This window comes from Taeniopygia guttata, chromosome 28, assembly GCF_048771995.1.
Source record: "Taeniopygia guttata chromosome 28, bTaeGut7.mat, whole genome shotgun sequence".
In the NCBI taxonomy this organism is placed as follows: Eukaryota; Metazoa; Chordata; class Aves; order Passeriformes; family Estrildidae; genus Taeniopygia; species Taeniopygia guttata.
The window spans coordinates 3,947,972-3,975,530 of NC_133053.1; the positions used below are offsets into that span (position 1 = coordinate 3,947,972).

A 27,559-nucleotide genomic window follows, 5' to 3' on the forward strand; every position below is an offset into this window, starting at 1 on the left:
GAGGAGAAGCTGCGTTTTGGGGTGTGATGGGTGACCAGGCCAGACTGAGCCCATGGCACCTCCTGGGCCCAACTCAGCAGGGCCCTGAGAGAGGGTGGCTCCAGGTGGATGGAGGGGACAACAAAGGGCACTGTCCCTGGTGCCCTCCAGCTGTGCAGTGTCACCCTCCAGTGATGTTTGGAGCACTGCAAAGCCTCTGGTCAGCACAGAATAAACCCCCAGCTCAGCCCTGTGGCCCAAATCCTGGGGACAGTGCTGTCCCCAGTCCCTGTGGTGTGGCTGGCTCTGCTCAAGGGCATTTGGGGCTGGGGGGGGTCTGGGCTGCCAAGCCAGGACTGGCTCCCTGGCACCCCCAAACCCTCGTGGCATCAGCCCAGCACCAAAGTGGGCTCCCCAAAACCCCAATTCTGCAGGAGCACGTGGAGTGGGAGCAGCCAGCTGGCTCCTTCGAGGAGCCCATCGAGGTTCCCATTAGGCAGAATTAATGGGCACCAGGAGCCTGCTGTCAGCACGAGGCTCCCACTGCTGCATCCTGAATGGGGACAAAAACCTCTTGGGCTGTCACTGGAGCTGGCAGTGCTGGAATGCTGCATTCGGGCTGGCAGGGGACCAGGCAGGAGGGGCTGGCAGGGACCTGCAGGCAGGGAGAGGCTCTGGATCCTGGGATCAGCAGGGAAAGATCCTTCCCTTCACCACAGAGGGAAAACTGAGGGCAAAAAGGACATTACTTCTCACTTTGTTGGAATTATTTTTCTCCCCTTGGCACGTTTTACTCAAAAACTCTTTGGGATTTTGAGCGTGTGCCAGAGCAGCTGTGATTTTTTTATTTCTCTCACACTTCTTTTTTTTTTTTTTTTTTCCCTAAATCATTTTGCTGAGTCTGTGTGAAAATGCCCCAGAAAGCAGCAAAACTTGTCAAGACACTCCCAGAGCTGGGTCACTTGGAAGAGCATCTCCAAGGCAGGGACCCTCCCCGGAGCAGGGGCAGCCCCAGGGTCCTGCCACTTCTGTGTGTCCCCCCAAACTGGGGCACAGTTGGACTGGGTGGTCTTGAAAGTCTCTTCCCACTATGATGATTATATGATTCCATGATATTTGTGTTCCCAGCTGGCCCCATTCATTCCAATCCCGATGCTCAGCAAGATTTTGGAGGTTTTTGGTGGTTTATGGGTCCCCATTCTCATTTGTGGGGCTGCTGTCTTTGTTTAGGGCCAGGCTCTTGGGACAGAGGTGACAGATGGGGGTAAAGCTCCCTAAGGTGGGGTCTGGGTCCCATCTCAGCACCCCAAATGCCACAGCCCCTGGCAGGGAACTCCTCCCAATCCTGCCCCTGGCTCCTGGCCTAAGATCCCTTTGGATTTATGCTCATATTGAAGCCAATTTGAATTAATTGGAGCACAAGACCAAGGGCCCCATGGGATTCTGCAATGTCCTGTGCTGGACTCTGGCTTGGGGAAGCAGAACTGGTCACCTCAGCCCGGTGCTTTTCCTCCACAGCTTCGTCCTGTTCCTTCCTCAAAGCCCAAAATGATGCCAGAAAGGCACTGGAGTTAATGGGTGGGGGAGAGAGCCCAGAGGGGGAGCAGGGCTGAGCCAAAACCTACAGCCCAGGCTTGAACCACGAACTGCCTGCTCCTTTATCCAAGTTTGTGCCTTGGTTTCCCCCAGAATAAAATAATGCCATGAAGGGGGCACAGTAAGACAGAAATAATTTGAATTTCTGGTGAGATGCTCGGGGAGGGGACAAAGCAGCCCGCTCCAACTTGGGGCTCCCCCAGTGCATTTGTCAGCAGTCTGCTCCCCCAAAATCACCTCTAACCCCTGCCAGCAGGCAGGAGAGATCTTCCACCAGGCAAAATCAGCTCCCAGCACCAGGATCGGGAGCTGTGTGGGAGCAGCAGCAATTTCCCCCATCCTTGATTAAAACAGCACAGCCTGAGGGGCCAGGGCAGGGGGGGGACGCTGCTTAATTGACTTTGTGCTTTTGATACAGCAGCTTAATGATTGTGTTCAAATTAGCCAGAATCACCTTCCATCCTGGGGAATGGAAATGAGACGTGGATTGCTCCGGCACACCCTCCCCCCACGCCGGCCTCTTAAAAATCCATCCCCAACTAAACCGGCCACAATTTTCATGCCTCGATTTTTCATCTTTTCCTGAGGAGATAAGTTGATATTGTTTAAAACAGCAATGAAATTCCTTCCCAGCCACATAAACCTCCTGGTTTTAACCGCAGATCCAGGGCTGAGGCTGGGGATGAAGCTCAAATGGGAAAGCCCGAGCTGCGTGTGCCTGCAATGAAATTATAAATCCACATCCCAGAGCAAGCGAGCAGCAGGAGGCACCAGGAACCTCCATCAGCAGAAGCGCTGGGCTGCAGCAAGGGATGGGAGTTGGGAGTGGAACTGACAAGGCTGGGAGAGCTGTTGGCATTTCTCCTGACAAAATCCTGCACAACAGAGCCAGTCCAGGTGAAACCACAGCATTGGACCCGCCTGGTGCTCAGTGCTGAGCCCCGTTCCTTCCCCCTGAGCTCTGCCCTCAGTTTCCTCAGCTGTAAAGTGAAGAAGATGCTGCCAAACCCTGCTTGAAAAGCGCTGTCAGACGCAGCAAATGTCACCGAATGGCTCAGGTGGTGCTTGGTCAGCTGGCACACAGCACATCAAGGGCACAGGACGCTCTGCATCAGCTGCCCACAGCCCCTGAGGCCAGGGACCAGCAAGGCTAAGGCCAGCCTGGACTGACCCGTGATGAGCGGAGAGGAGCAACAATTCCACCCTGGAAGTCAGAGCCAAGGAGGGAATTGGCCTCTGCCATCCTCAAAGCCCAATTAACCAAATCACCACAGCTCAGGAGGCTTCGGCAGGAGCGAAGAGGAGAACTCCAAGGAGGAATAGCAATGGTGAGTGCTGTCCCCATGGGGGATGGGGATGCTGTGGGGGGCTCCAGGTCATTGTCCCGTGAGCCTGGCATCTCCCTGGCACTGCTGCAAGGGACAGTGGAGCTCAGTGTGGGGGCTGCGCTCATTCCTGGGGTCACGGCTCTGTTTGTGCCCCGATTGCCCCAACTTCACGTGGGATGGAGGGGAAATGGCTGTGTTCATCCACAACCACCTCCACCTCCGCCTCCAGTGCAGAGGGCAGCTCAGGGTGAGGTGGCCCCCAGACCCTGCCCTGGGGCAGGCAGGGGACGCTGGGCAGAGGGATGCAAGCAGGCTGTCACGGGGATGGGGTGGGAGGGTATCTGGGGGTGCTGCTATGGGGCTGAGGACCCCAGGCAGGGTGGCAGGTGGGTACCTGTGGGTGGAGGAAGCCCAGGCAGGGCGGTGTGGGGGTACCCAGGTGTGCGGAGTGGGGCTGGGCGAGCCCAGGCACGGTGCTTGGGGGTACCCCACGGTGCTGCCATGAGGTTGTGTACCCCAGGCAGGATGCTCGGGGGTACCCCACGGTGCTGGCACGGGGTCGGGGACCTCAGGAAGGGCACTCCGAGGCTCGAACACCCCAGGCTGCCTGGAGGAACCCTTCCCCTTTGCTCACGGCTGCGCGGGGAGGAGACCCCCGTGCCCTTCCCCGCGCTGCTCCGGGGCTGTGCCCGTTCTCCGCCCGGGGCCGCGCATCGCCCCCGGCCCCGTCCCTCCCCCGGCCGGGCGGGGGGCGCGGGGGGCGGCTCCGAGCACGGCCCCGGCGCGGCTGGAGAGGCGCTGCCGCCGCCGCGCCGCCCCCGGGGACGGGCCGGGGCCGGGCCGGGGTCCGGCCGGAGCCGCCGCCGCGCCGCCCCCGGGGCTGCGGCTCTGCCCGCACCGCCGCCGCACCGTGGGCAGCCCCGGCGCGGCCGCCGAGCGGTGAGTGCGGGGTCCCGGGGCCGGGGAGGGTCGTGCCGAGCCGCACACGTGGCGCCGGGGGGCGGCCGCCGAGCCCCCGCCGCCCCTGGGGACACGCAGCCTCCCTCCATCCCTCCTCCATCCCTCCTCCATCCCTCCCTCCATCCCTCCCTCCATCCCTCCCTGGCTGTGCCCACCGCCAGGCCCCTCCGCAGCCCCCGCTGTGCCCGGGGAGGGGGCTCCGCACGGCGGGCGGCGCCGGTGCCCCCGGGCAGGGTCGCCCCGGGGGTGGCGGCGGTGTCGCCTCGGCGCCGGGTCCATCCCGCCCTTGCTCCGCTCCATCCCCCGGCGCTCCCGGGGGTCCGGTACCCGCAGTCCCCCCCGGCCCCGTTAGGGCTGGGGCCGCCGCTCGCAGCCCCGTTCCCCGGCACAGCCCAGCGGGTCCGAGCATCGCCGGGCGTCGGGAAAGCTTTTCCCTTCTCCTCCCGCTCGTGTTTCCCCCCGGCGCTGCAGGTCCGCGCTCCTCGCCACCCCAGGGCCCTTCCTGCCTCTTCCCCGAGCATCCCGGATTTTAGGCGGATTCTCCTGCCGAAAATTCCGAGGGTTGGTTTAGCCGCGGATGTTACCGGGTTGTGTTTCTCGGAGAAATGGAGCAGGCAGCAAGCGCAGCATTCCTGGCTCCTATTGCCGTGCTGGAATAGCAGCTTTTTCCTCTTCCCACTCTCCATCCAGAGTACTTTTGTGCCAGTTCCTTAATCCACTTGCAAAGTGGATTTGAGCTAAAACCTGACAAAAGGTGCTCCAATTCCCACGTTCGCACAGGCAGCGGTTGCAGAGGAGCAGCTGCTTTTTCTGTTCCTACCCTGAAATGAGGTTTTTGGGAAGGAGAAAAGAGCAACCAGGAAGGGAGGGGATGGCAGGAGAAGGCAGAGTGCCTGTGAAATAGATGGAGAGTGGAGCCGTGCCGGGCTCCTCAGCCTGGCAGCACCCAGAGCACGACCCCAGCCCTTGGGAGTGAGGAGCACTGAGCCAGAGCGGCATTGGGAATGTCTGGTGGCCTGGGGAACACCAGCCCGGGCCTAGCAGAGCTCCTGGCTGCTGCTTGGTTTTGTGGATGGTCTCTCATGCACCCTCACCCTGCCTGGGGATGTGCAGCCTGCAGGATGGAGACCCCAAAACCCAGCGCCAGCCCCAATGCAGGGGTGGGAAAAGCCTCATCCAGGCAGGGAGAGATCCTACAATCCTCTCCATCAAAACACGAGGCATTAAAACCAAAAAGCCTTCCAAGAGCAGAGTTGCCCAGCAGTGATGTGGTCGTGTGTGGGTTAAAATCCCAAATGCAGGTGTTGAACCCTGCAATAACCCTTTGGGAAATGCGAGGCCCTTGGGGTTCTCTGCACCCCAAAGCTCCATCATCCCTTGCAGGATGGAGATGGGATAAAATCCTGGCACCCTGGGGCATGGCAGAGAACGTGCTGCACATCCCTTAAATGGGAGAATAATTGAAAATGAGTGGGGGTCCAGCTGGGCAGCCTGGGGTGATCTGGTTTAGTTTTGTGCTGATGTTTTTATCACCCGTGGTTCTGTGGCACTCGTGGAGGGGAGGCAGTGGAGCTGCTGCCTCTGGCTGCTGGAGGACAGGTGGAGCCAGCTGGGTTTTGGCCAGAGCAGCTTGGAGAGGTGATTTTTGGTCCACCCAAGATTTCTGACAGTTTCCACATTGCAAAAACCCCACTCGGGTGTCTGCAGCCTTTCCCAAAGCACTTGGGTTGTGTGCTGATCTTGGGGGAAGATGCTCTCCAATGCCCATCCTCCAAAACAGCTGGAGGAGCGTCCCGAGGACAGGGAGCAGGAGGCAAAGCAGCTTAAAAATCAGTTTTGCTTTTATTCTGCCCTGTTGGAGGAGGGAGCAGGAGGACAGGAGGAACAGGGGCTGGGTTGTGTTTCACCCATCCAGGGCATCGATGCTGAGGGTGGGATGTGGCTGTGCTGGGCAGGGCTGGGACATGTCCCAGGCTCAGCCTTTCCTGCCAGGCTCAGCCTTTCGGGGGGGATGCGCTTCTGCTGATCCCTGGCTGAAGATAGCAGGGCCAGGGGCTTTTTTCCTGTTTTGTAGTGTTTAGAGCTCAGGAATGTCTGCTTTTATTAGCTGAGCTAATCCTGCCTCACCAGAGAACTCTTCCCTGGCTCCAAGGCCCAAACCTAATCCCTGCTCTTCCCTCCTGGGCCCGAATTAAACTCTGGACTCACAGCCCGGTGGTGCAGACGGACTCGGCGCTGGCCGCACTCAGTGTTAAATGTTTTCAGTCCATGCGTTTGGGATGGATTTTTCCCAACTCCTGGCTGTTGGATCACTCCTGTTAGGATGGATTTTTGGCTGTTGGATCACTCCTGCTTCCCCCAGGGAGCAGGTGGCTCCTCTTCTCTCGGTGAGGAGCCGGAGCTGCCATAAGGCAGGAGGAGCTGGGCTGCTCCGGCAGCTCGGAGCTGTGTTGCTGCTGCGTTCACATCCCTGGGATGGGATGGGATGGGATGGGATGGGATGGGATGGGATGGGATGGGATGGGATGGGATGGGATGGGATGGGATGGGATGGGATGGGATGGGATGGGATGGGATGGGATGGGATGTTGGAAGCCCCAGGGATAACACTGGGAATGTGAAGCACATGGCCCGGCGTGGGCAGCGGCGATTCCCGTGGGCAGCCCGGTGGGACTCCTGGCACCAGCAACATCTCCCCACGCCCCCAAAGGCACAGCCCCGAGGGAAGGGAAGTGGGAGCCAAGTGAGGCCACCCCTGGGCTTGTCCCCAGTGGCACTGATTCACCACAAGGCTCCAAAAGCCTTCAGTGTGCGTGCCGTGCCTCAGTTTCCCTGGCTGTACGGGGTTGTGGTGTGGAGCTTTGGAGGGTGGCACAGACCCTCAGGCAGCCAAACTCCTGCTGCCTGCGTGTGGCTGTGCAGCAGTGGTGGGATCATCTGAGCAGGCAGAGGGAGCATCCTGCAGGGTGTCTCTGCCCCGTGGGGCTGCAGGGAGGGTAGGAGGTGCTGCCTGAGCCCAAAGGGCCGCTCTGGGACTCCTGGAAAAGCCCCAAAACAAACAGGCGAGGGCAGAAATGATCAGAACAGAGATGAGAGAGGAGATGAAAAGCAATAAATCGTGCGAGAACGCTTGGAAATGCTGCTGAGAGCCACAGTGGCTGTGGAAGGGAAATTGAATGGGCTTTGGGCACCCTCAGCTGACAAACCTTCTGTTTGAAGTTTTTTTAGGGTTTACCTTGAAGGACAAAGCAGCTGCTTCCACGAGGTTTGGCTCAGGGGTTTTGGGACCAAGGATACAGGAGTGGGACAGAGCCTTGCTCAGCCATTGGCAATGGAATGTGCTGGAATCTCCTTCGGATCCCATTTGAGCCGTGGTGTTTGGGGCTGGAGCTGGAGCCCCGTGGGTGCCCCAGGTCTGTGGGGTGTCAGAGGTAGGGGCTGAGGCTGGGCAGGACAGGGGGGGCACAGTGGGGAAATGGCCCTGGTGGTGGGAGAGCAGAGCCCTCCCCAGGCTGGGTGGCAGCTGCCATTCCCTCTTTTCTGTGTAAAATGGGCGTGCTGGGGACAGCACCAAATTCACCCCAAAACAACCAAACAGCAGAGATTGGGATGGAGAATTTGGGCAAACAGAAACAGCTTAACCAGGGATGGGTTGAAAACAAAGCACAGAGGGTCTGGGCTGTGATCCCCAGGCTGCTGTGGTGCCTTGGCATCCACATGGGCACCCCGGGAGCAGAGGCAGGATCCGTCTCCGAGCGTGCCCTCCTCCTTCCTCTGCCTCAGCCCAGCTCTTCCCTTGCTTCCCTGCCTTCCTCCCCCTGAATTTTTCATGCCACCACAAGCTCAGCTGCAGCTTGCAGCCCCATCCATCAGGAGGGTTTGGTTTTCAAAGCTGTCCCAGCTCTGCCCAGCTCAGATCTGGAGCGCTGGGGCTCCTTGTTCAGCTCCCGCTGTGCCAACCAAAATAGCAGCGGCCACATACTGGGGTGGAGAGGAACAAGTGTTACTGGGAATTAAAATGACAGATCTCAGCATCAAGGTCTCCGAGGGTTTGTGCTTTATTAAGCAACAGTGAGTTCATGGGAAAGGACTTTGACTCAGAGCACCGGTTGTGTCTACAAGAAAAGAGAACCAGGGACTATATTTAGGCTCAGGCTGTGGTGGGGAGCCAGGGCCAGGCACCGAGGGAGGGGAGCTGGGCATCCTCAGCCCCGTGGGGATGAGCCCTGGCCCTGCAGAGCAGAGTGGGGAGTGGGAGGTGGGCACACTTCACCTTTGGGATTGTGCAATCCCCAATGATTTGAGTTGGGAGGGACCTTAAAGCCCATCCAGCCATGGCAGGGACACCTTCCACCAACCCAGGCTGCTCCAAGCCCTGTCCAGCCTGGCCTTGGGCACTGCCAGGGATCCAGGGACAGCCACAGCTGCTCTCAGCACCCTGTGCCAGGGCCTGCCCACCCTGCCAGGGAAGGTGGAAGAACTCTGGTTCTCCTCCCTGTGCAAGGGGCTGCCTGGGGGTCCTGCACCCCCAGCCGCACATCAGCCAAGGCCAGGGGTGTGTGGAGTGGCTGGGAGAGCTCCTCTGAGCAGGATTCACCCTGGCTGGGACTTGTACAGCATCCACTGGGTTCAGAGAAAAGGGGGACCACGACCCAGCTGTGTGGTCCTCGTGTGGCTCCCTCTCCCTTAAATGTGGTTTCCTGCTGATGGGGGTGATTTAACAGATCAATGTTTTCTCCTCTTGCCTCAGGGTCTGCCTCTTCCCACCGCCCCCTCCTATTAAAAATTCATTGTTTCTCCCAGATACTGTTGCTAGAGGGAGAAATAAAGGAAGTTCTTGGAAAGGAGAAAATATTCAGTGGGAAGGGAATTGAGGAAAAATTTAAACCAAATATTGTCCTTCCCTCGGTGTATTTGAGCCCAAGCACTGTCCCTGTCATGGCACAGGACCCTGACGTTCCCAGGGAACTGGGGGGAGTTTGGGTGCTGGGGACAGTCCTGCTCCTGCCAGGCAGGTGGTGAAGTGTCACAGCACATGTTGTGATTGAGACAGCCACGATACGCAGAGGATCATCAGACAATTTCAGAAATGTTCAACCCATACAGAATAAAATCACATCACTTCAGGGGGCTGCAAGCATCTGCCCTTCTTGTTCTTCAGCCCATCCTTTTATCCCCCTCATTGCTCCTGTGTGCCCTCTGTTCCCTCAGGGATCAGCACACCTGGGCACTCCATGGCTCATTGCTGCCAGTGCTGCTCACCAGTTGTGTCCCTGCAGTGTCCTCAGTTTAAACGCTTTAAAGCGTTTAAAGGTTTTCAGTCCACGTGTTTGGGGTGGATTTTTCCCAACTCCTGGCTGTTGGATCACTCCTGTGTCCCTGCAGTGGTTTCAGGGCTGGGAGTGTGGGACATCCTGGCTGTTTCACCCAGCAAATCCCAGCAGGCATGGGAGGGAAGAAGGAGCAGGAGCAGTGACCTGCAGCGGGGCTGTGCCTGATCTCCGACTCACTTCCCATCCTTGACATCTGCAGAAAGCTCCACCAAGGCCTTGGCTGCTTTTCCTCTCAGTTTGGCTGCTGTTTCAGTGCAGGATGAGGGGGTTTGTCTGTAGACTGAAGTAGCCAGCAGGGTGTTGATGGCTCTGTGGGATCAGCCTCCCTGAGCACCCCAAGCTGCCGGGCCAGGTGCCGCCAGTGGGGATGGAGCAGGGACTGAGGGGGATTCAGGCAGCCTTGGGAAGGCTCTTTTCCATCTTCTGAAGCCTCAGGTTTGAGCTTTTACATTTTTCAGGTTCTGTGCTGCTTTAGTGTGTGGGTCTGGGCTGCATGAGGGGATGGTGAGCTCTCTGCACAGAGCAGGGAGACAAAACAATTCCTTCTCCAGCTGGGGACCGAGGACAAATGATCCAAATCTCAGCCCAAGAGCACAAACAACGTGGAATGAAGAGAGAAAAACAAGGATGGGACTGCCTGGGCTGGAGCTGGAATTGGATAGTGAACTCCAATGTGCAAATGGAGCAGAACTTCTAAAAGTGAGAGACCCCGTGAGCAGTTGTGCATTTTGTGACCATTTTGGTTTCACCTGGTTGCAGCCCTGGCTGGGCTCTTGTGCTGCCCAAGGTGGATCCATTGAGGCCTTTTAATAAATCCCTGCTTTATTCTTTAACTCTGTCCAGTCCCTGTTCTAGCTCAGCCTTCACAAGGCATCAGAAGAGTTCAAGGAATCATTTCCAACCTCTTCTCAGTGGTGCAGCCAGAGGAGCAAACCATGAGGGTGTTTGATGCTTTTGGCCTCTTTTTCCAGAGGGTCACCTGGGCTGACCTTCCCCGTGCTCAGGACAGCTGGACACCAACCCTTCAATATTGGCACAAGGAGCTAGTTTGTGTTTTTCCATTTAAATCTCATTTGAAGGAAAGTCCATCTGGTTCCCTCTGTGCTGCCAGAGGAAAAAAGGGCCGTTCTTGGGTCAGTTTTCCACAGGGAGACCCAGCAGAGGCAGCGTGGCCCAGGACTTGTGCCTGGTGAGGGGCTGGGGCAGGGACCCTGTAATGGAACACTAATTAGGGATGGAAAAGGAGCAGAACCCTGCAACTGCAAATGAAAGGTGGAGTGACATAAATGAGAGAGAAACTGTGACCTTTTTCTATAAGCAGGAATATTAACCACGTGTGACTGATGGAGTGGGGAAAAATAATCCTGCCTTCATTAGTCCTTACTCCTGGGCCTGATGAGGAATAGGAGCCTTGGGCTGCTCCCAGGGAAGTGCAGTGGGTGATGCCAACATCCCTGCCAGCCATGTCCAGTGCTCTGGAAGTCATTCCAGGAGTTATTGTGGGGTTGGACCCTCCAGCCCAGCCAGGGCTACACCCAAGATGAACCAAAATGGTCACAAAATGCACAACTGCTCACGGGATCTCTCACTTTTATCAGTTCTGCTCCATTTGCACATTGGAGTTCATTGTCCAATTCCAGCTCCAGCCCAGGCAGTCCCATCCTGCTTGTTTTTCTCTCTTCATTCCACGTTGTTTGTGCTCTTGGGCTGAGATTTGGATCACTTGTCCTTGGTCCCCAGCTGGAGAAGGAATCGTTTTGTCTCCCTGCTCTGTGCAGACAGCTCACCACCACCTAATATGAAGCCCAGACCCACCCACTAAAGCAGCACAGAAGCTGAAACATAGAAAAGCTCAAACCTGAGGCATCATTTCCTGAGGGAAAACAAATTTCAGGGTCTTACCTCTTACCTTCAGGGTCACTTTTACATCAAGCACCAGCCTTGTGGCAAAGCAATTCGGCACCGCCGCCTTCCCTTGCCTTGCTCAGCCTGCACCAACATCTGGAAACCTCTGGAAAGTCGGGTCCAGGTTGTTGCTGTTGCAGTGACAAATGGGGCTGTGATCTGTTGGGTCAGGCTCAGCCAGCATCAGACATTGCTGCTGGGTTTTTGGGGTTTCTTTCCATGCCCTGAGGTTCTCTCTGGCTCAGGCAGCTGCTGCCCCTGACTTTGTGCTGGGCAGAGCTGTCCTCGTTCAGGGATCACTCCATGGCCTGGGGACCTGGCCCTGCTGCCTCAGTCCTGGCTCTGCTGTCTCCACCTCAGTGACATTCCCAAGACTCCTAAGAAACAGATCTTTTGTTCTCTGTTTCATTTTTACAGTTCTGCCTCATTTCTCCTTCCATTTCTCTCCCTGGGGTCATTTCTGGCTGTGTCCCTAAAGCTGGGAGATGCTGTGTCCCTGTTGTGCTGCTGTGGAGCTGAATTCTTCCTCCTTCCTTGAGCATTTTCCAAATCTTCCCATTTACTTTTGCAGAAAGAAACTCTTTGGGGGCCTGTCACTGAGAGAAGATTTCAAATGAGCAGCCTGTGACACCTCCCCGTGGAAATGTGTCATTTTTGTTGTTGATATTTCAATAACTAAAGGTCAGCTGGAAGCTCAGCTGGCTGGGAAATCTGACATTAATTACACTAATGAGCAAAAGTCTCTGGCTTAATGCTCCTGGATACCAGGGCTGTGTGACACTGACAGGATCTGGGGTGTTACCATGTGTCCTGGGATCCATGGAATGATCAAATCCCAGAACATCCTGAGTTAGAAGGGACCCGCTGGGATCTGGAGCTGTGGGTTCCTGCTGTTGCAGGGAGAAGTTTGGGTCCCTGAGGCAGAGCAGGAAGGGAAGATGTGGAGCAGGGAATGAGCTGGGATTGCCAGGCACTGGTGGAAGTCCTGCACTGAACCCTCAGCACTGTCCCTGCACAGCTGAGCCCAAACCTGCAGGTTTGAAGGGAATCTCTCTGATTTTAGGGTCGTGCTGAATTCAAGGCGGAATTTTAGCTTTTCCAGAAGCTGGGCACTGACAGTTCTCCAGGAAGCCCAAAAGGGAGGATTTACCCAGCCACAGGAGCCTGTGGACACCGCTGTGTTTAGCAGGAGCAGGCGGGGATGGAGAGCTCCATCTCCCCGGCATTCTTGGCTCGGGGATGTGCCGGGGTGCGATCCCTGTGCCCCCCGGAGCCGTTCCCCAGCAAATCCCAAAGCTCCTCTGCCTGAGGCTCCCCAAGGCTGTCCCAGCAGGAGTTAACCCCTCTGCTGCCGGCCCAAACCGCAGCTCCCAGACCTGAGTGAGGTCCGGAGCAGCAGCCGCGTCTCTGCGTGGGTGTGCTCCAGACCCAGCCGGGGACGTCTGAGGGCTGTTCAGCAGGATTTCCACACAAAAGGAGCTATTTAAATTCCCTTTTTCTTTGCAACAGGCAAATTGAACTTGATCCAGAGAGCTCAAAGCAATTAGGTAAAACCACAGCGAATCATTTGTTCAGCATCTGCTGCAGCAGGGCTGGGAGCATCTCCCGACCCCCAGGTCCCCAAAATGCCCAGGGGGTGGACACGGGGCTGGGGGTCCGGCCAGTGGCACTTCTGCTGCCAGGTTTGGGTGAAATCTCCCCCGATTCGAGGCCTCCTGGGCAGTGGGCACCCACTGGGTGGGTTCAGTGCCCCCCTGTAGCCCCTGCACATGATTCCCCACGGGCAGTGCCGTGTAATCCCTGCTCCACCCAGGGCTACCCACGGCAGGGCTGGGCTCGGACACTCTCCTGGTGGGGAGAGGATCCTGCAGGGTAGAAAGTGTGACAGAATTTTATATTTATATAAAATATAAATATATAATATTTATATTTTTAAATATATAAATAACACATTATATTATATTATATTATATTATATTATATTATATTATATTATATTATATTATATTATATTATATTATATTATATTATATTATATTATATTATATTATATTATATTATATTATATTATATTATATTATATTATATTATATTATTATAAGATATACTATTATATTATAATAGTATATAATATACTCTATATTATGTAATATAGTATATGATATATAATACATTGTATTATATATAATATATATTAAATGTGTATTATAAGATATAGATGTGTAATGTTTATCTATAAAATTATATATGAATATAAATGTATATTATATATTATATATAAATACATAATCTATATTTCTTTTACATATAAAATATTTTATACATATAGAAATAAAAATATAATATTTATATATTTATAGATAAAACCAGTCAAGTTGCAATGGTCAGGTCACACATCTGGCTGGAGCAGCACTGAGGATCTCCCTCTCTCTGGGAAGTGCATCCCTGGACTTTGGAGGAGTTTAATTGGGATTTCTGTGGCAGCCACTGGGGGAAGGTGCCTGACAGTGCTCTCCTTGTGCTTTCTGTGCAGAGGAGCCCAGGCTGCCTGTGCTGGACACGTCTCCATCTGAACATTCCCAGGCTCCAATGCCTCAGCAGATCCCAATGTCGGAGCAGCCCTGGACGTGCAGAACGGTGAGAACTCCCCGGGCTCCGGTGGGACTGGGGCTTGTGCACTGGGGCACTCAAAATCCAGCTCATTTTAACCTCGTGGCCAGCCCTGCTGGACATGGGTCCCATGGAGCAGCTGGGAGATCTCCAGCCTGTTGTCACCACCCAGAACGAGCCAGAAGTCACTTGGGCAGAGCTGTGCTGTGAAGCTCTGGGCTGCTGAGCTCAGGCACTTGCTCAGGGTTGCTGGCAGGCTGTAGTAATAAAATGCAGCAAGCAGAAATGATGATGTCTGGCTCCAGATCAGGAGACTGAGGGATATTTATTTTAAATAAATATATAAAACTATTTCAATTTTTAAACTTTATTAAAACTATACTATATTACATTAATATACTATTTAAAGATATACTATCCTATTCTACATAGTTACTTCTTACTTACCTAACTTAAACTCATTACTCTCTGCTGAGAGTCTAAGACACAGATGGATCCCATTGGTCACTGAACCCAAACAACCTTCACCAGAATCCAATCCAGCAATCACTTCAGGTAAAAAAATCTCCACACCACATTCCACACGGGGAAAAAAAAGGAGCAGAGATAAAGATTGTTCTCTCTTCTTCTCTCTGTGCTTCTCCTGAGAGACAGAATTATGTCTCTGTGTCCAGAGAATGAGAATGCCACAGCAGGCAGCAGTGGGACCCCAGCCTTGGACACTGCTGGGCCCTCAGCTTGGCCGTGCCAGGATCCATGTGCAGCTGTGCTTTGGGGTTTGGATGGATTTCCTGGGATTTGGGAGCTCATCCGCTCAGAAGGGAGCTCTGGAGGCTTTGCCCCTGCTCTGCTGCCCAGATGCCAGACAGGGAGTGAAGCCACATGGCCCTGCCGTCCCCTGTCCCTTCCCCTGTGGATATTTCTGCTTTTTGGGATCCTCTTGGGGCTGCACATGGGAAAGGAGCTGTTCTCCTGCTGTTCCAGCCCCAGCTGATGCCCCCCAGCCACAGATCTGGGGACTGACGCCAGCGTGTCTCACTCCAAATGTCACTGCTGCCACATCCTCCAGCCCGGGGGGTTTTGGGGTGGCACAGCTGGACCCCCCTGGGCTCTGCTGGGCCCCTCTGGAATCTGGGCAGCGAGGCCAGGCGGGATCTGGGGTGAATCCCCCTGTCCCCCTCCCCTCTCCGGGGTTATTTCAGGGGTTGGTCCGGCATGGCAGGGATGGATTGGGATGTCAGGAGCGTTTCACCCCTGTAGTGGCATTTTGCTCTCACTGCTCCCATGATCATAATTGGGATGGCAATAAAATCTCCAATGAAGCAGCAGCTGTAGACAGGTCTTAAAAAATGCTCTCAGCCCGGGACTGTCTGAGCAGAGCTGGGAGGGGGAGGGAAAGCTGTCACTCCGTGCTGCTCCTGGCTGGAATTCCAGCAGGGTTTCCAGCAGACTGGGGGCTCCAGCTCTGCCCCTTTCCCCTGCAGAGCTGGGTTCTGCAGAGCTGAGCAGTCCTGCTGGGACCAGGCTGATTCCCAGCCACGGCTGCCTGTCCCTGCTGGCCTCGGAGCAGGCAGCTGTCCATCAGTCTGGCCTGTCAGTCTGCTCCTCTGCCCAATGTCCAGCAGCCCAGTTGGATTAAAGCCTCTGGAATGATGGATCACCCTGCTGAGGTGCAGAGACTGGCTGGGAGCAGCCAGGACTCCAGGCTGCCTCTCCTGAGGGCAGCTGGCCCTGCTGGGCAGCCCTGCCATGGATGAAGGCTCCCATGGGGCTGAGCCCTCAGGAGCAAGGTCTTCCCTGTGGGCCAAGGCTGCAAAGAGCCATTGTTTTATCCAGGAGCTCGGAGGGCTGGCTGGGACTGCCCTGACCGGTGTCACCACAGCTCCGGTGACGGATTAGAGGAGATTTTGCCATCAGAGGTCCAGCACAGGCAGCCAGTGCCAGCAATCAGGGTGTGATTTATGTGCCAGCCCCTCCGAGGGCTCAGGCCAGCGTTACTGAAGTGCTGAGCCTAATGAACGAGCTGATCTAACGAGGGCTGGCATGGCTGGGCCCGCTGGACAAATGAGGTCATGTGCTGGGGCAAAGCCCGTGGGAGGCAGCTGGCACTGAAATCACCAGGAATCACTGTCCAGCAGCAGGGCAGGGCTCTGCTGGGCGCTGCTGGCCATACTGGCACCAGTGCTGGCACTGGGGGTGGCTGCAGTCAGCATCCCAGCGCTCTGCACGCCCCCAGAGCAGCATCATCCATCAGCGCTCTGAAAGGTGCCTAATTACAGCTTCTGCTTTCCTCTTCCCTCATTCATCCTTCCCCAGCACCTCCTCTGTTACTGAGCTGCTGGGCTGGAGCAGGGAAGGCACAGGGTCCCTTCCTGTGACAAGGTCTGACGTCCTCCCTGCTGCTCAGAGCCCCTGGGGGTGATGTGTCCCCCCCAGCAGGAGGGGACACCTCTGGGGGTGTCCCCACCACGCCCCGGTGCTGTGCCTGGGGATGTCCTGCCTGGCCAGGCTCTGGCACATTCCCTCTGTCCCCTCCCAGGTGGCTGAAGCCCTCGGTTTGCTCCCAGGCTGTGTTTCGGTGCAGAAGCTGAGGGATGAGCTCAGGAGGGAGGCAGGAGGGGGAGGCAGCTGCAGGGGAAGGAGCAAATTCCCCTCTCTCATTGAATGCTCTGTATTTGTGTCTCTGTGGGGGCAGGAGCCCTTGCCAGGAGTGTGGCCCTGCTTTTTCTGTGCCTGGCTGTCACATCTGTGCTGCTGGGGCTCTTGTGGGCTCCTGGTTTGTACCTCCAGCAGCAACAAATGTCACATGGACCCTACCAGGACCACTGCCAGGGGTTTGGGTTCCTTGTGCCCACTCCCAGGCTGGGGAGACCTGAGACTGGGCAAGCTTGGCCGCAGGTTGGTTTGGATGGGCGCCTTTGGGCTTGGATGGGACCTTGGCAAAGCCCAGCTTTGGTGGCAGAGGACAAAGATGGGTTGGCAGTGGGAGTCTCCTAGACCTGGGCTGTCACCCTGCTGCTGGCTGGGTCGGTGCTCAGGGACAAGGACACCATGGGGGCTGTGGCCAGCACCCAGTCCTGGTGACAGACTGGGATGGGACAACACCAGGAAGTCCTGGCGCCGTGGGACGTGGGCAGTCACCCTGCAGCTGCCTCCCAGCCCCTCCTCATCCTGCCCCTGATGGTAACAGGCTTCTGCAAATTAAAAGTTCTCACTTGAACCCTCAAAAAATGAGCCCCTGCTGTCCATGCAGGGGCCACAGCCACTGTGTGGGGTTCAGCTCCAGGGTTCCTGGTGGCATCCATGGAACAGCTCGGTGGCAGCTGGGTGGTCTGGGATGCAGCTGAAGAGGGGGAGTCAAGCTCAGCCTCTGCTCTGGTCCAGCAGGTTCTGAGGCTGTTGAGATCCGGGTCAGGTTCACTCTCAGCCACCATTTCCCAGCAGCAGTCCAGGTTCAGCTCTGACTGGTGGTTCAGCCAACCCACCCTGGGTGGAAACGACCCCAGCACCCACCTGCCCTGCCCCCCTCCCCTACTTTTAGAAGAGTTATCCACTTTGGTAGAGAAATAGAGATGCTCATGGAATATTAAACACCTCCCTAAAGCCCCTGTTGCTGATGAGTGGCTCCGGCTCCTCACAGCCTGGTGCAGGCAGTGACCTTTCAGAAATGTTGTACGTCGTGGTCGTCTCTAAATGTCTCCTCTCCTGGGAGCATCTTGTGGAGATAGAGATTCAGACATGATGTCTGTCAAGAAGAAAAGCAGATTGCGGCCAATCTGGGGCTGTCTGTGCAGTGTTGCCTGGGCCACGTGCTCGGGAATCATAAGGTTGTCTCTAAAAATAAGCTGTGGCTCCTTTCGGGTCGTCTCCTTGGTGCCGTGGCTCGTCAGGGAATCCTCAGTTCTGGGCTTTGCGAGGGCTGGGAGTTCCCACGTGGGAGAGGAGTGGGGAGTCCTGTGGCCACAGCTGCTGGGGACTCGGGATGGGATGCTGGGGGTGGGAAGACACCGTGGAGACACCAAGTTTGCTGGGAAGGAAGGATCCTGCCTCCCTGGGAGCTGCTCCAGCGCTGGCTTGGCCGCCCCAAGACCTGGGGCTGCTGAGCAGGAGGAGCCTCGTGAGAGGCAGCAGCTGCCACTCACCAAAATAACTCCCTTCTGTGGAAGCTTTTCATGTTCTCGAGCTGTCCCTGGAGTCACAGCCGGGGACGTTCTGTGGTGACCCAGCCACCGCCTGGCTCCTGCACAGACAGCTCCTTCCACACTCCCTCCCCGTTCCCAGATGTGCCAGCAACATCTGCTGCTGCCTGAGCAGCTTGAGAGGGACACGAGGGTGACAGCAGGAGCACAGACACCACAGGGCTGTTGGGGATGGCCACTTGGCCACCTGCTGGCCTGAGGACCCTCAAGGTGTTCGCCAGGTCCTGCGGGGTGGGAAGATGCCCTGGAGCCATTCCTGGAGCCATTGGTTGTCCCTTTGCTCTGCAGCCCTGCCCAGCCCAGCCCTGACCCAGAAAAGCGTGCTGAGAGCTGCAGAGCCAGGAGAATTTGTTTCCCAGCCAGCCCCTGATGGGATTAGGAATAACTCTCTCTCCTGGATAATTCTCCATTAGGTCTGGTGATTGATTTCCTTCCTTCTTACCGCCAGCTCTGTCCTGCTCTCCCTGTTTCAGCTGGATTATTTATTCTCATGCTTGGCTTGCTAATTGCCTGATCACCAGAGCTGAGGCTTGGGCACATCCCTGGCCTCCTCTGACCCTCCAGCTTCTGCCTCTTTGTTTCTGTCTCAGCTCTGATTTAATCCCCTCCACACCCCAGCATAAGCCAGGATGTTTCTGCTGCCCTGTGCAGAGGGAGCAGCCTGCTGGTGTCACACCAGGAGCCAGAGAAGGTCCGAGGGATGCTCCTGAAGCTCCTCCCCATCACCTCCATCCTCCCCATGCCCCCCTGTCTTTTCTGGGCTTTTGCCAAGCTCAGTGTGGCTCCAAACCCACTGACTTTGCAGACTCGAGACAAGAGCTAAAATAAAGCTGCAGGAGCTTTTGGGTTGTTTTTGGAGGGTGGCACAGGTCACCTTTGGTCCTCATTTCAGTGTCCCTGGGAACTGTGCTCTGCTGTGAGCTGCAGCAACAGCTGGGAAAACACATTTGAATTCCCTGAATTCACATTTGCACATCAAACTGGGCTCTGCCAGCTCTGAACGATGCCAAGGCACCCCCCAGGGATCCCCAGCAGCCCCTGGTGCCACCATCAGCGTGGGTGGTGGCACCAGTGAAGCTGAGCATGGAGCAGACCCCAGGGACCCTCATGTTGTTGCCATTTCAGGAGGAAGGGTGCTTTTGGAAGGTGTAACTGAGGTTTTCCAGCAGGGAAGAAGAAGCAGGAGTCTGGAAGGGCTTTGGCACAGGACTGGGGCCTGGGCTCTTTTTCAGGTCTGGAGGAGCTCTGTCCTGGGGCAGCTCTGGCTGCAGTTTTCCCTTCCCCCCGGGCAGAGCTTGGAGCCAGGGAATTGTTGGCATCAGCATCCCGAGTGCCCCATCCTCTGCTCCCCTGCCAGCAACTCGGGGAGGTTCAAGCCCATGGAGCCTGCTTGATCCAGCCAAGTCCTGTTCCTGGCAATCGAGATCTCATCCAGGTCACAGCCCAGCACAGGGAAGCACACGGGGCTTGCCCTGATGGGGAGTCCAGCAGCGATCCTGGCAAGCTGTCAGTGAGCTGGGGAGCACTGCCGGGGTGCCTGGACACTCCATCCCACCCCAGCCCCAACCCCAGGCCGGGGCTGAGCAGGGTGACAGTGTCTGTGAGGATGCTGGCACAGCCCAGCGTGGTTGGTATTGCCTTCCCTGGCACAGAACCAGGCTGGGGACAGCAGCCAGGGAGCGAGGATGGCGTGGGGCACTCAGCTGCCAGGCAGGGCTGGGCAGCGCTCGGGGTGTTCCCAACAGCACTTGGCTGCTGCTGCTGTTTGTAGGAGCCCTCTCCTGTCTCCTGCCAAGTTTGGGACACACTGGCACAAGGCACTGGCAGCTCCCTGACGCCCCTGTGACAGAGCACTGCGGTTATCCCCCCTGTTAATGTTTTCAGGGTGGGCATCCCACCATCACTTTCTGCTCCCTCCCTACTTTGGGGTCTCCATCCTCTCCTGGGGTTCTCTGCATCCCTGGAAAAATGCAGCAGCATCCCCTGGTTGCCCCTGGCCCCCACCATGGGTCTGGAGCAGCAGCAATGGGTGCTGGAACGAGAGGGGCTCAGCAGGAACATTTTACATCCTGCATGTCAAGGGAAGGATAAAACAAGACCTTGCTCTGACTGAGGTGTTTGTGCTCATGTCGTGTCTGAGCAGAGGAACCTGGAAATGGCAACCTGGGCTGATTTTTTGGTCTTTATTCACAAAAAGGGAGAAATAATGGCCAATGAGGAGCAGCTGCTCTTTGAGGAGCTGGCAGGGCCAAGCTTGTGGCAGAGGAGCAGGAGCTGTTTGAAGGGCAGAGAAGGAGCCAAATCCCACCTGCAGGAGTCATGGAATCCCAGAATGGTTTGGGATGGAAGGGACCTTAAAAACCATCTGATTCCACCCCTTCCACTGTCCCAGGCTGCTCCAAGCCCTGTCCATCCTGGCCTTGGGCACTTCCAGGGATCCAGAGGCAGCCACGGCTTCCCTGGGGAGCCCCAAGCCAGGGTGGCTGGAGAGCAGCAGTTCCTCTGTGCTGCTGGTGGCTGGGACAAAACAAGCTCAGTGGTCGCAAATCTTGGTGGGGAAGTAGGAAATGAGGCAGGGAAGGCTCCAGGGGCTCACAAAATTGTCAAATTGTCCAAAATTGCTCTGCTCTATTTCCCCTATCGCAGCCCCTCAGCCCCAGGCTTTGCTGGCGCTGTCCCCAGCGCTGCATGCAGCAAGCTTGTTATTTTTAAAAACAAATTAAATGAGGAGTAGAGCCTCTATCTAGGCCTTGCTCTGGATCTTAATTGCCCTGGCTCCCCAGGGGCCGGGAGAGCCCGGAGAGCGCTGCACAATCACCATAATGAGCTATTAATGAAGAGCCCAGCTCTGCCCGGCTCGGAGAGGGACCGGCTGTCCCTGCAGGGCACACGGGGCTGTGCAGCTCCTCTGCGGGATGTCCTGGGGCCGGCAGAGCCAGCCTTGCTCCTGACCTCGGCTCTGCCTGGATTTGCAGGGAATGGCTCATCCAGCTGTGGGGTTTGCTGTGGGGTTTGCTGTGGGGTCAGTGGAGCACCCATGGCTGGGGCTGGGGGCAGCAGGGCTGGCTGATGGACTGGGAAGGGGAGCCCAGGACGGGCTGATGGACTGGGAAACTGAGCCCAGGGCTGGGGGCAGCAGGGCTGGCTGATGCTCTGGCTCTGGAGAGGGAAGCTGAGCCCAGGGCTGTGCTTCCCGCTCTCCATCTGCCAGGGAAAAACAATTCCAGTGGGGCTGGAGCTTTGCTTAGAGGATCAGGTGGCCAGAGTAGGAAGCAGAAGTGGAGTTGGGTTACCCCAGGCTCATCCATAATGAACACGGGGCAGAGCCTCAGGCAGGGAGGGGAAGGGCTGGATCCTCCCAGGGCTGGCAGGGAGGGATGGTGGGCACGGGGGCACCATTAAAGGTGTACCTTTATTTAGTGTAGAGACACTGAATAGCATGGAAAAGTGTCTCAATAAATGAGGAGGGGTTTGTGCTGTGGGTTTGCAGGTCGTGCTTGGGGGCATCCTTCTCATGCAGCCCCAGGGCAGAGCAGGAGTGGGGCCTCCAGAACCAGGGGGACCAAGAGGAGCTGCCCCACCTCACCCCTGAACCAGCTCAGGTTCCTGGGGCCACCAGCCTGGCAGAGCCTTCACAAAGTGGCTCTCCTGGAAGACAGGGCCTGCCAAGCAGCTCCAGTGTCCAGGTGGCATTTGGGGACCTCCAGTCCCCAAAGGGGGTTTGGTGCAAGGAGTGAAGCTGAGCAGTGCTGGAGAGAGGGGAGAAAGGGGCAGGGGCAGCAGTGGGGTCGGTGGGCCCACCCCCCTCTCCCCCAGCTGTTAATCCTGTGGTTGTGTGAAATGGTGACACTTCCCTCTTGGTTTGATTTGGAAGAAAAAGGAGAATGTGACAAAATTAAGACATGCACAGAGAATGGAAGAAAAAAGTGTCATAGAATCAGAATAGAATTGGTGAGGGTGCAAATCCCTCTAAGATCATCGAGTCCAAGCCCAGCACTGCCAAGGACACCATTTGTCTCTCAGTGCTACATCCCCACGTCTGTGAAAGGTCACAAAAGCCTGGGATATCCTGAGGGGAATGGACCCTCAGGGACCATCAAGTCCAACCCCTGTCCCTGCCCAGACACCCCAACAACCCCACCCTGAGCAGCCCTGAGAGCGCTGTCCAAACGCTCCTTGAAGATCATCTCCCATCCTCCCAAAATGGCACTTGAGCAATGGGTTTAATCCCAGAGATTGCTGCTCTGGGATAACAGGATCAGGACAGGAAATTATCATAGAGATTGCATCCTTCCCCCAGACCTGAGCACACAGAGCCAATAACAGCCCCCTGAGGTTGTGCCCATGTGCCACCAGCCCATGGGGACAGGAGGGAGGTGACATCAGCCTTTGGTGTCCTTTATTAGCACAGGGGGTGTGAGGAGCAGGAGATGCTGGGCTGCTGACCCTGCTCCATCAGTGTCACCTCTCTGTGGGATCTGGGGTCCCCATCACTCTTCTGTCACCCCCTAAACCAAGCAGCAGCCACCTCAAGATGGGCCTTTTGGGGATCTTTAGGCACTGAGGACCTGCAGTGGCACTGAGGTGGAGCACTGCTCAGCCTTGATGGCCTGGAGCAGCCACAGATGTCACATCATCCTCTTCCCTCACCCCACATCCTGCTGGGCTCCCACAGACAGGTTTGGGGTCCCTGGGGTGCCCCAAGGGACAGAAGGGAGTGTGAGAGGAGCTCCCTGGAGCCACAGCTGGGGCTCCCTGGAGGTCAGAAAGGCTGGAACCACCCCTGGGGGTCTGCACCCCAGTTTGTCCCAGTGCTGTGGGAGCGATGGGACAAAGCCCCCCATGCTGGAGGTGTCAGTGCCACTCCCTGCACCTCCCCAGGGGTGGCTGGAGGGGCTGGCTCTGCTCTTGGTACCCCCAATATTCTCTTGCCAGGCTCAAAAACACCCCACAGCTCCCCAACCGAGCAACTCTGCCACTTAATTAGGTTAATGACCGTGCTTCATTAAGGAAAGGCGGCTGAGGAGTTTGCGGTGGTGTTTCCAGGCAGCCTGGCAGATTTGGGGCACGGATGGGGACAGGGAGTGGGAAAGGGGAAGCAAAGAAAAGGGAAAGCGGCAGCAAAGTGCTAATCCCTGGAAAGGAGGGCAGAAAGGAGGGCAGCCGGGACACGGAGCCACGGGGTTCATCCCTCCTCGGCAAAGATTGTGCCTGGGGCCGCCCTAATCTGTGCTCTGCTCCCAGAGGGCGGGACAGGGGCAGGGACAGGACAGGGACAGGGACAGGGACAGGGATGGGACAGGGGACGGGGACAGAGACCAGGCCCTACATGTGGCACCGAATGTCCCCTGTCCTACAGGACCCCTCCAAACCAGGGGCCTGGGGATAATTTGTGCCACTGGATGACACCTCGCACCAGGAGCAGAGGGAATGGGACATCCCACCTGTGTCATCCCACAAGTCTCTGCCAGCATGTCATTGCTCCTGCCCTGCCCTTGGTGAGTCTGTGCATTATCCTGGGGTGCTCACCACCCCCTCCACCCGTGCCTGCACTGTCAGGTGCACAGGGAGGGCTGAGCCAGTGGGAGCAGAGGCTCTGCACAACTGGCTTCTCTCACAGACCTCTCCCCCTGCCTCAGTTTCCCTGTTCTGATGGAGAGTGAGGCTCGTTTATCCCAGCTTTGCGCAGGGCAGATCCCCAGGTTGCACCATAGGTGAAAGAGATCCAGAGGGTTTCCTGGAGGGACTGGGGCCTCACCAGCCCCACGGGTTTGGGGAGCAGTGCCCAGTCTCAGCTCCCAGCCAGGTGATCTGGGGGCCGGGTAGGACCTTGCCCCACTGACTCCGCTCTCTCCCTGTCGCAGGCGCATGGCAGAACAGCAGTGAGCCCCTAGACCATGCCCCACACAATGACATGGTGGCTCCCGGCGCTGGCCCTGCACGTGCTCCTGCTGTCCCCGCGGGCGGGCGCCTGCCCCGCGCGCTGCGAGTGCGCCCCGCAGCTGCGCTCGGTGCTGTGCCACCGCAAGCGCCTCACCGCCATCCCCGAGGGCATCCCCACCGAGACCCGCGTCCTGGAGCTCAACAAGAACCGCATCCGCTGCCTGAACCCCGGCGACCTGGCCCCGTACCCGCTGCTGGAGGAGCTGGATTTCAGCGAGAACATCATCTCCAATGTGGAGCCCGGCGCCTTCAGCAACCTGTTCAACCTGCAGACCCTGCGGCTGCGGGGGAACCAGCTCAAGCTCATCCCCCCGGGGGTCTTCACCAAGCTGACCAACCTGACCCTGCTGGACATCAGCGAGAACAAGCTGGTCATCCTGCTGGACTACATGTTCCAGGACCTGCGCAACCTGAAGAGCCTGGAGGTGGGTGACAACGACCTGGTGTACATCTCCCAGCGCGCCTTCTCGGGGCTGCTGGGCCTGGAGCAGCTGACCATTGAGAAGTGCAACCTGACCTCCATCTCGGCCGAGTCGCTGTCCTACCTCCAGAACCTGGAGGTGCTGCGGCTCCGGCACCTCAGCATCTCTGCACTGGAGGACCAGAACTTCAAGAAGCTCTACAATCTCCTGCAGCTGGAGATCGACAACTGGCCACTGCTGGAGGAGGTGTCCCCCACCAGCTTCCAGGGCCTGAACCTCACCTCGCTCTCCATCACCTACACCAACATCACAGCCGTGCCCGCCGCTGCCTTGAGGAACTTGGTGTACCTGCGGTACCTCAACCTGTCCTACAACCCCATTAGCACTGTGCTGAGAGGCTCCTTTAAGGACCTCATCCGGCTCCAGGAGCTCCACATCGTGGGCGCTCTCCTGGTGTCCGTGGAGCCGCAGGCTTTCTCCGGCCTGAGACAGATCCGGCTGCTCAACCTCTCCAGCAACTTCCTGTCCACGCTGGAGGAGAGCACCTTCCACTCGGTCAACACGCTGGAGACGCTGCGGGTGGACAGGAACCCCCTGGCCTGCGACTGCCGGCTCCTCTGGATCCTGCAGCGGCGGAAGACGCTCAACTTCGACGGGCAGCAGCCCATGTGCTCCTCGCCGCCCGAAATCCAGGGCAACGCCCTGCGCGACTTCCCGGACTCGGTGCTCTTCGAGTACTTCACCTGCCAGAAGCCCAAGATCCGCGATCGGAAGCTGCAGCACGTGACGGCGCGGGAGGGGCAGTCCGTGTCCTTCCTGTGCCGGGCCGACGGGGAGCCCGACCCCTCCATCGCCTGGGTGTCCCCCCAGCACCGCATGATCACCACCCGCAGCACGGGGCGGGCCACGGTGCTGCCTGGCGGCACCCTGGAGATCCGCTTCGCCCAGGTGCAGGACAGCGGCACCTACATCTGCATCGCCAGCAACGCCGGTGGCAACGACACCTACTTCGCCACGCTGACGGTCAAGGGGCGCCCGGCCGACGGCGCCCACCACGCCAACCGGACTTTGTACCTCAGCGACTTCAACGACACCTTCCACAACAACACCCAGGTCTTCTTGAAGTTCACCTTGGACCTCAAGACCATCCTGGTCTCCACGGCCATGGGCTGCATCACCTTCCTGGGCGTGGTGCTCTTCTGCTTCCTCCTGCTCTTCGTCTGGAGCCGCGGCCGGGGGCAGCACAAGAACAACTTCTCTGTGGAGTATTCCTTCCGCAAGGTGGACGGTCCCACCACCACCACCGGCCAAGGAGGGGCCAGGAAGTTCAACATGAAGATGATCTAAGCCTCTCCCAGAGGAGAACCATTTTCTGCAGCCCTGGGCACAGGGAGCGGGGCTGGGAGGGCTGTGGGAGCACTGGCCATGTCTCGGAGCTGGCAGAGTGACTTTGCCATGCTGGGACATGGCTGGAGACAGAGGTGCCACAGCCAGCAGGGTCAGAAGCGTGGGGACCTCAGGGTCAGGGAGGGATGACCCCGATGTCTCAGCCCTGTGGGGAGCCCTCAGGGCTCAGGGGCTGTCCCAGGGGCTCCTGATGTAGCGAGGTTTTTGCTACCAACTATGCATTTCTTGAGCCAAAAGATCAGCAGTGTTTGGGCCTGGGAGAAAATGCTTCCTGTTTTCCCACCATCCTTTCCCTTTTTTTGTAAGGGACTCTTCAGAAAACTTTCCTGGTAGTTGTTTGTGGTTCTTTTTTTGTTGGTGGTGGGGGGTTTTGGTCCAATTTTTTTTTTTTTTTTAATGAATTTCCAAGAGAAATGTCTTCCGGGTGATGCGGGACTGGGGAGGTTGTGCCAGGCTGGGGGGTACCCCAGCCCCTTGGCAAAGACAGACCCCCCCCCACTCCCGGGCACAAATGTGCCTTGAGAGCTTTTCATCCGTGGATTTAAGATCCAGCATCTGCCAATGTGGGTGCCTGGGGACGCTTCTGCACAAGCAATAATAATCCTCCAGGGCCAGGCTCTGAGGAGGTGTCAGCAAGAAAAAAAAGGGGGAAAAAAGGCAAAATGAGGCCAAGATCATTAAAATCAGGAAAAGCAACCCCAGGGCAATGCAAGGCCCCCCCGTCTCTGCATCCACCTGATGGGGGGTTGGGATTCCTACAGGTTCAAAAGGCACTTTTGGGTTAATTTTCTTGGAGTTGCAAAGTCGGAATCTGCAGGAGAACAGGACCTGGTTCAACCTGTGCAGGGAGGCCCTACGGCCCAGGAAAGAAGAGGAGAGAAAAGCTGGGAAGAAGCAGTCCAGGAGAATGTCCTGGCTGACACCTCCATCCCAGATCCTGCACCCTCCACGGTGGGCACTGAGGACCACGGGTCCATGTCCCTGGGGCTGCTCCTGCTGCCACAGGGGTGGTTCCTGCCTTGCCATCCCACCCCTTCCCAGCCTTTGCCCTGGCTTGGCCTCAGGGCGTGGATTTTTGTGTGTGGGAGAAGGAATGAAGCTGGAATGGAAGAGCCTGGATGTGACCTGGAGGATCCAGGGAATTCATTGGTTCCTCCTCCTCTTCCTCCTCCCATGTGCACCCTGGGGTTGCTGCAGGTCCCACCTCTGTCCCTATTCCTGCAGGGATATTCCCCACCTGGATGTCCCTTCTCCAGCCAGTGATGGTCAGGCTGGGAGCTGGAGGGGGCAGCTGCCCATTCCCTGATGGGCATCCCGGAGCGGCACCGGAGCATCCGAGGGGTTGGGAGCTTTGTGGGGCAGAAGTGGCTGCTCAGAACATCCCCCCAACCCTGTTCTGCTGCCACGGGGTGCCCCCTATCCATCATCCACCCATCCATCCATCCATCCATCCATCATCCATCCATCCATCCATCATCCATCCATCCATCCATCCATCCATCCATCCATCCATCCATCCATCCATCCTCCATCCATCCATCCATCCCTGCCGTGGCTCCAGCTGCCCCCTGGCCCCGCATGCCTGGTGCCCCTCGCCCCCAGCCGTGCATGCCGTGTCCTACCAGGGTCCTGTTCGGTGTCTGGCATTTTTTTAACCTTGGGAAGGGGGTGGGAGTGGGGTGGGAGTGGGGTCGGGCATGGACCCTCACAGTGGGAGCAGAGGGCAGTGCAGACCTGGCACAGTTTTCTATGTAACAAGCATGTGAGATGTATTTGTGAGCAAAACAAAAACAAAAAAAAAAAAAAGGAAAAAAAGGGAGTTTTGTGGCTCATTTGGGTTTTTCTCCCCCGTCTCTTCCCCATGTGCCTTCATAAGA

General features: G+C 57.1%; 1 protein-coding gene across 3 annotated transcripts; it reads left to right on the forward strand.

Annotated features, from left to right (window-relative positions):
• Nucleotides 1-1,343: 1,343 nt before the first annotated feature.
• On the forward strand, nucleotides 1,344-27,499 carry LINGO3 (leucine rich repeat and Ig domain containing 3). 3 transcript variants are annotated; one of them, XM_030256668.4, is made up of 3 exons: nucleotides 1,344-2,903; nucleotides 13,635-13,738; nucleotides 23,775-27,499. In XM_030256668.4, the coding sequence occupies exon 3, from the start codon at nucleotides 23,808-23,810 to the stop codon at nucleotides 25,620-25,622; it is 1,815 nt and encodes a 604-aa protein (XP_030112528.3). In that variant the 5' UTR covers nucleotides 1,344-2,903; nucleotides 13,635-13,738; nucleotides 23,775-23,807; the 3' UTR covers nucleotides 25,623-27,499. The 3 variants fall into 3 exon arrangements, with proteins under 3 accessions (XP_030112528.3, XP_072775469.1, XP_030112529.3); XM_030256669.4 differs by lacking the exon at nucleotides 1,344-2,903 and adding an exon at nucleotides 3,734-3,842; XM_072919368.1 differs by lacking the exon at nucleotides 13,635-13,738.
• The last annotated feature ends 60 nt before the right edge of the window (nucleotides 27,500-27,559 follow it).